General features: G+C 34.1%; 2 protein-coding genes across 2 annotated transcripts; both read right to left on the bottom strand.

Moving 5' to 3' along the window:
• Positions 1-454: 454 nt before the first annotated feature.
• Positions 455-1974, bottom strand: LOC107605988 (protein FAR1-RELATED SEQUENCE 5-like). The gene is made up of 3 exons (XM_016307952.1): positions 1900-1974; positions 787-1511; positions 455-701 (listed from the first exon to the last, which is right to left on the bottom strand). Exons 1-3 carry the CDS (start codon positions 1972-1974, stop codon positions 455-457), a joined length of 1047 nt encoding a protein of 348 aa, XP_016163438.1.
• A 1472-nt stretch (positions 1975-3446) lies between these two features.
• On the bottom strand, positions 3447-7096 carry LOC107629482 (ras-related protein RABD2c). The gene is made up of 8 exons (XM_088501391.1): positions 6790-7096; positions 5553-5625; positions 5231-5278; positions 5088-5135; positions 4552-4623; positions 4302-4457; positions 4080-4183; positions 3447-3801 (listed from the first exon to the last, which is right to left on the bottom strand). The coding sequence occupies exons 1-8, from the start codon at positions 6801-6803 to the stop codon at positions 3708-3710; spliced, it is 609 nt and encodes a 202-aa protein (XP_088357517.1). The 5' UTR covers positions 6804-7096; the 3' UTR covers positions 3447-3707.
• Positions 7097-8431: the final 1335 nt, after the last annotated feature.

The following is an 8431-nucleotide window of genomic DNA, read 5'->3' as shown; positions in this document are numbered from 1 at the left end:
TCTGGGACAAAATTGAAACAAAATAAAACTTAGGGGTAGTTTTAAAATTTTTGCCAAACTTCAAGGACAAAAAGAATACTTTACCCTAAAAAAACTATGCATGCTCTCACTCCTTTGTGTGCTTCTCATCCCGGTCCAAAAGTGGTGATCTAGATAAACTGAAATCCATAAATGTCGATCTTCAAAAAGCTCTGTAGAATGAACCAAAATTAGATGTGCAAATGAACTAAAAGTTATACTCGTTTTCACCAAAAAAAGTAACAACATCAAATAATTCGAATTAAATCTCAGTTACCTGAAAGCCACTTATTGCCTCCAACACCATACTTTGTGACAAAATCATTCCAATTTCTGTCGGATGCGTTTTTTGTAAACAAGTTCCAAACAACATGACTCATCTCTTGTTCGAGTTCTTTGTGTCGCTTATAGCCATTTACTTTGCTTGGGATCTTCTTCATGATATGCCAAATGCACCACTGGTGAATTGTTGTTGGCATACAGGTCTCAATAGCCCTTTGTATCGATGCACATTAATTGGTAAGAATTCCTTTTGGTGCCTTCCCTCCCATGTAACGAAGCCAACATTTCTGAATAACCATTTGAATGATTGGATGTCCTCATTTTTTATCAAAGCGCATCCGAGAAGTGTCGATTGACCGTAGTGATTCACGCCCACAAAAGAACTAAAAACCATATTGTACCTACAAAAATGGACACTCACAACAGTTATGAACCGAAATGTGTTTGCTCTATGAACCAAAAATTATATCGCAGTGAACCAAATACCTGTTTGTGTTGTAAGTGGTATCAAATGAAACAACATCTCCAAAATACTCGTATGCAGCTCTGCTTCTTGCATCAGCCCAAAATGTATTTTTGATGGAGTGATCAGCTTCAAGGTTAAGCTCGAAAAAGAAATTGTGATTCTTCTCTTTCATTCTTAATAAGTACTTGCCAAATTCTTTAGCATCATCTTGTTCGGAAACATTACGTACTTTCCTTGTAATGTAATTCCTCACATCTTTTTTTATAAAACTTAATTTGCGGTGACTGCCCGCTGTTGCTATAAATGAATGATATGTTTTACTCAGTCTGATTCTGGCTTCCTCATTGTTTTCAATGGTATGACGCACAAACATGCTTAGATCCCTTTGTTGTTTAAGCATCTCTGCTCGATTTGGACAGCAAGGGTGTGAACGATTCAGACCAACTTTAGAAATTATCCAAAGACCAACATCATTCAATATATGTACATAAATCCTGGCTGGACAATTTATTCCAGCTAAGGGATTTGTCTTCAAAGTTTGAGATATCTTGGATTTCCACTTCCCCTCTCTACTATATGTAATTAGTTGATTCTTAATTTCATCTCCCTTCAGAGTAGTGTTCCTTATTTTCGTATAAAAATTGGCAAGTTTGTAATGATCTTTGTAGAACTTTTCAACTTCTTCCAATGTCTTGAAAGTCATCCCAACCTTTGCGACAAACTGTTCATTCACAACACACCTGGACTGTAAAATGAACCAAAAATATTGTCATAACATGTGCATTCTGTAATAACCAATGAACCGAAACATGTGCATTCTGTAAATTCAGAAACTCCTACATTCTACTCATTATCACTTTATTCAATTGCATTCCATTACCATTCAATTCAAAATTATTGAAGAATGAACCAAAAATATTATCAAAGTAAAATAGTTGTATAATACCAAATGAACCAAAAATTGTCCATTATATAAATTCAAATTCAGAAATATCTGCATCTAGAATGAACTGAAAACATTATCAAAACGAAACCAATGTACAATACCAAATGAACAGAAAATTCTGTTCATAAACAACTGGATTTAGCGATTGCATTCCATCACATTCAATTCAAAATTGAATAATGCAAACCTCGTCCACTTGATTCGATTCAGAAGAATAATCAAAATCGCTCACATTCCACTGATTTAAAGTTGAATCATTCATAGTTTTGATACGGTATTGAAATCTGAAAATGAAGAAGAAATCTGAAATCTGAAATCTGAAAACGAAGAAGAAAACGAAGAACATAAATCCAATGCAGATCGAAGAAGAAAATGAAGAACAAAAGTAGAGAAATCAGAGCAGAGAAGAACGACAAGAGCTTTACGTTGAGGAAAAGAAGCTCTACGTTGAGGAAGAAGAAGCTCTACGTTGAGAAAGAAGCTTTACGTTAAAAACTGGGGGCGCATGATCCAAAAATAACTTGGTTGACTTGGTAAGGAAAATTACATGGATGTAGAGCATTATTATTGAATATATAGGCATGTTTGTAGGTACAATTTAAGATTCTGTATACTAAGTCAGACAAATGAGGTCGGGCGCATAGGAAGAGTAAATTTGGACTCTAAAATGGGCTTTAGTCATTTTGGACCTAGCTTTAGTCATTTGGACCTGGCTTTGAATTGTAGACTAGGGTATAAACACGAGTCATAACATTCTTTTGCTTAACGATGACGTACATAGTTATCAAAATCTAATCGACAATTAATCTGACCAAATTATTAAGTCATCGGATCAATAGTTCAACAGATTATTTATTAGTCAAAATGCTTAATTCAATAATAATAAAAAAATAAATAATAACAATAAATAAATATATTTATAATTTTGTATAATATAATATTATTATTCAATGACAATTAAATTATATTAATTCTTATTTTTATATAATATATACTTTTGTCGGCACTTAATATAATAATTTTTGTAGGGTTTTATTCTTTTCTGAGATGTTCCCATTTTTTTTGGTGGGCCTTTTATTTTATTGAGGTGTATTATTAGCCTTTAGGATTTATCTACACCGAAATAGTAAAATACATTACCAAACCCCTCAATCACTCACCACGCATTTCTCATCTCACTTCCCAAATTCACTAATCACTACCCCGCCGGCCCCTCATCAACACTTGCACCATCTATGGACCCAAATGATGCATTTACAGCAAGCCTATTCAAGCTACACCTATAGACTGTCCTCCCTCCTCCTCTTTCCAAATCCTCGACTACACCGTTTCTCCACTTGCAATCCCCTTTTTCAGTGCCCTTCCCATCGGCCTAGAGGCCCGACCTTGGAGGCCTCAAGGAGCTTTTCCAGGCGTACGATAGCATACTACATGGCGGCAAAGATGGCGGAGTTAGGGTTTCCCAACGAGGACTCTAGTTTGAAACCCCTATTATTACACATTTTTGAATTCATGTTTAGTGGCCTGTTGGGTCAGTCAATTGGTCGAACCGACCGATCCGAGATGGCGTTTGTGCAATGCAAGTCATAACAAGAATACACCCAATAGACAAAGAAGCAAAATAAAGTTTTAAAAAAATACCCATTTACCTCTGCACTTTATGCCCTTACAAAGATACAATAATGAATACAAGCAAACAAAATTTACGTTCCAAAGAAACAGCAACAATCAATATACGTGAAGGTGTATGCATAATGTAAAATGAGAATTGGACAAAGAACAAGGCAAATACTGCTATTCACCGATATTCCTAATTTTGTACAAATGTTCTTTAAATCAAATACATTGAAAAAGAATGGAAGTTTTAACAACGAGCTGAACAATGTAAGAAGCAAATCATGAACAATGTTGACATTATAGCATTATGTGAAGAACTAGATTACATGCCATGGAGACACATAAACGTCCAAGACCACCGATGTTTCACCCGCTCCCCTAAGACGAGCAGCAACCGGACTTCTGGTTTACTGGCTGTCCTCGGATTTGAACTGTTGGAGGCCTCGCATTGTTCATTGGCTGGCTTGCCATTCTGTAGGGCAAAAAAAAAAAAAAAAAAGATCAAAGGACGAGAAAAGAGGTCAACCATGGAGGTTAGACCTGGAACCTGTTGAATGATATCAATTAACTAAATGTAGTTCCTTAACTCCACAAACTCAAACAACATCTTCAACAAGTCTTTGTTCAAGACTCGCCAGGATATGAATGTGCAACAGAGCAAGCAGGGAGAAAAAATGGAAATATATCCCTACTAAAACTTCTGCCTGCTAGAAAATAAGACAAATGTAGACATTTCCGCAAGTATAGCACCTATTTTTAATTTCAGCTGCCATTGCCATGAAAGCTTGTTCCACATTGGTTGCATTTTTTGCACTAGTTTCCATGAAAGGAATCCTGATTTCGTCCGCAAATGCCTAAAGATAGAAACATAAAGCCAAACTCTACCATTATTATTACAGAAGAATGGATTCAGCAGATGCAAATGGGATCATATGATGAGGATGGCAAAACAAAAGGTACAATTCGAGTAACCTTTGCCGTCTCGTAGGACACAACTTTATTAGCTGTTAGATCGCACTTGTTTCCCACAAGAAGCTTGTTAACATTCTCACTTGCATAACGGTCAATTTCATTCAGCCACTGCTTAACATTGTTGAAGCTATCTTGGTCAGTGACATCATAAACAACCTGCAAAAAAGTCACGGATCACACCAATGTCTCGCAAAATAAAAAATAATCATAGAGGGAACTACAGGGGAAGGACTGGTTCATAAATACTCACTATAATGCCATGGGCCCCACGATAGTAGCTGCTAGTGATAGTACGGAAACGTTCTTGACCAGCAGTGTCCCACTATACATTATTAAGGAAGGCAGAAAATCTGTAAACAATTACAACCTTACAGAAACAAGAACAGCACCAATCCCAGAATAATTATGGGGAGGGTTGTGGGGGACTCAATTTCCTGCTTTCTATTGGTACCATGAATCCCTCAAGGATTAACCAATGACACAATTGGTGACTGTATACAACAATGAACCTCTTAGAAAATGACCCATAGAATAATAATTATATTGGACATTAAAAGAGACTTTCTTTAGTACATAGGATATAATCTTACATTGACCTATTTATACACACATTTATATTGATGAATAAGAATAACAACTAAATGAGAAAATTTCAAAAGAGGCAATTTAGAGGGAAAAAAGCACATTGAAATGAATCGATTGTTCGTTTAAAAATACACATCGGATGAAAAAAATGACTGAGCAAAGTTCAATATCCAAATAACATTAATATTAGCATGAGCTTACAATTTGAAGTTTAATAGTTTTTCCATCTTGTTCCACAGTGCGAATTTTCTGCAGAAGAGAGCATGGTAAATAATTAGTCAGTTATTCATAAATGTGTTGAAAAGAACATGAAATGAGGTTAAGGGATGGGCATGAATGCTTACAAAGTCAACTCCAATGGTACTGATATAGCTGTCAAGATATGAGTCATCCTGTTTGACAGCAAAATAAAATATTAGAATTAAAAATGTAACTTATCAAAATATAATGCAGTCCATACAAAGATGTTAGACTCAAGGCAAAACTTCTTGTTTTGTATAAACCTTGCCTTTTCTAACACTTCGTTAAGCATTGGCCAACATAATATATACGGAGAGAAAATAACAGGAATTTTCAACTTCATTCTTTCCTGATGGGAAAAAGTGACCATGAAACCCATAATAGCTGAAGAAGGAAGAACAAAAAGGACAGATTCTCGAAACTTACAGCAAACCTCAGTAGGAGACATGACTTGCCCACACCAGAATCTCCAATCAGCAAAAGCTTGAACAAATAGTCGCTACAGAAACATAGTTATGGTTTAAGGGAAGAAAATATTAAGAAACAGTCATTCCTTTAGCTATGTTAATATGCAGGGAAAACAGCAACACAATATTAGCATGTGGAACAGCAGAGTAGCACGCAACACAGCAATACTTTCTGGAAAGGTAGAACGTAGGTTGCCAAAGTGCCACTTACATAGGACATCAATAATAATAGTAGGATAAATGCATGCAACCACAACATATTCTGCTAAAATTTGACTCCGATTTATGCAATGTTTGTCTACCACCAATCCACATGAAACCTGATAGGCTTGCACAAAACATGCCCATGTCCTTTTAAAATTTCTCTATAGCCTAATTGAGCACATATTGCACAAGAAATTATCGATCTAAGCCTCATCAATAGATTAAAAAAAACCCTCTAAATTAGATTATTTTAGGAAGGGCCACTTGTTGCTCAACCATCACTTATAGATCTATGTATATATATAGAAGTTCAACTACCACCCACTTAATATCGGTTTAACAGGGAAACAAAAAGATCTCATTAGCAGACATCTGTGTAAAATATAACTAACAACCATCATTGAGCCAAAAAAATGTAATTAGGTTCATCCTCGCTATAACCTGTTTGATAGTACTAAATGCTCTGTGTTTCCTTCAAGCTTATCAATTATGAGAAATTCATAATTCACAACCATCACACAGATTAGTCTAAAGAACTCGCATATGTTAAGTTAAAAGACAAATTAATACCTGTCCCGTATCTTATTCCAATTTCAAATAGTAAATCAATTTTCAAAAACAAAACAACATCATTCACAAAAATTAGACACAATAAAAAAAAATTCCTGAAGACAGATCAGAGAAACAAACATTTCTAAAGTAGCCAAACAAATAACTAAACACTCACAAACGGATCTATCGTCGACAAAAACAGATCTAAATCAGTGATAAACTTCAACGCCATAAGAGAAATTTCATCAGAGAATATATTGAATAAAAAAATTACAAAAATTGAATCAGCACTTCACAAAGGACAAAAATTCACTACCACCACATGAGACGACAACATCAGATCTAAACTAAGGTGGAGTCAGAAACACGCACCAAGCAATTCCATGGAAAATTGAAGGAGAAAGGGGGGGGGGGATCCAGCGAGGTTAATTAGCACTTACTATTCAGGATTCATGGCTGCGTTTGAGGTTTGAAAATATTATTCAAATCCGAACAAGCTCGGCGGAAAACGGAGGAAAGAAGCGTTCGCCGGCGAGAAAAATGACCGAAGAAAGAGATCGTCGCCGGAGGAATTGTACCAAAGGAGAAGCGAGAGAGGGAAGGTAGAAGAAGAAATCGAAGAAAGGGGTGAGGAAGTGGAGTTATAAAATGACCCGAAGGTGTCGGAGCTTTGCGATCAAAAGAGGTGTGGAGAAGGGTCACGTATCACAAGCCTCCACACGTTGCCACGTGTCACACCATACTTCCAATTCCATGCAACTGAGAGTAAAGGATATAAACTACTACTAATGAGAAGTTCATTTTGCTAATAAAAATTAATTTCAAGAACAATAAATAAATTTTTGAAAAATTTAAAAATATAAAAAATAATTAAATATTAAAATATATTTAAAATAATTTAAAAATTATATTTTGATGTAAATTTTTATAAATTTTATTTAAAAAATAAAATTTTTTATGTTTTATATTTGTTAATTTTATATCAAGTAAATTTTTCAAAAAAATTGTAAATAACTAAATTTTTTAAAAAATAAAAATATAGATTGATTTTTTTCGATTTTTTTAATGTAATTTTTAAACAATTACTCAAATATCTACAAAAGTTCGAATTTAGTCGTTTCTTAAATACAAAAATTTTTTTATTTATAAAAAAAATATTTATTAGTTATTTTTGTCGTATTTTTCAAATTCAAATACTTATTTGTCATTTATATCTTTAACCGTTATTTTTGTTGGCAGTAAAAATTTTCGAATACTATTTTCCAGATTTTATATAGATTTCATTTGTGGTTATTTTAAAGGATACATGTCAACTGAGGGATAGCTAGCAATGTTGTGAAAGTTTGTTGTAACTTTTAATTTATCATTATATGTAATGTGTAGAGTATTTACCAATTTAAATACGCATGTCTTATCTCGAATTCATTGCCAAAATGAAACTTAAAGTTATAACCCAGATGCTGGGCATCTATGATATGGGCATATGGCACATTTCCTTAACCAAAGATTGTAGGTGCACCTTAGATCAAGTTTTTTTTAGAAGCTTGCACATATTTTGGGTGCTGATATCTGAAGACAATCGTCTTGGAATGTGGCCAAAATAAATCCGATATTCTTCATCCTAAATAGTTAGGTTCAAAATATCATTTCAAAATGTACTAAAGAATTTCATGTTGATGAATATTGGTGGATTTGGTTCTAAGGAGATTCAAAATGTCAGATACAAATTTCTATTAGCGTTGTCCAAATGAAGGATTTTAAACTAAGACATTTTGAGTGCAAGGTGATGACTATGTGCCGGTAATGTTTGACGTGCCTTCGAAACTAATACTACTAAAAAATTACTTATTACAGACGGATTTATAGACAGATTTAGTTTTTATTACAAACGGATTTTTGGTTATCGACGGTTTTATCCATTAGTAAAAGCTTCGTAAAAAATTATTTACCTACAAATTTTTCTCCTTTTCTCTATTACTGACATCCCTCTATTTGGCTAAAAAGGTCAAATTTTTCGATAAATTTTCTGTTGGTAACTTGCGTCAAATTTTTTGACAGATATTTTTCGATAATTAGAACCTT

Source organism: Arachis ipaensis, chromosome B1 (assembly GCF_059453495.1).
Source record: "Arachis ipaensis isolate K30076 ecotype BB chromosome B1, ASM5945349v1, whole genome shotgun sequence".
NCBI classification, from domain to species: Eukaryota; Viridiplantae; Streptophyta; class Magnoliopsida; order Fabales; family Fabaceae; genus Arachis; species Arachis ipaensis.
Note: the sequence above shows the minus strand (reverse complement) of the source record. Positions and strands in the feature narration are given on the sequence as shown.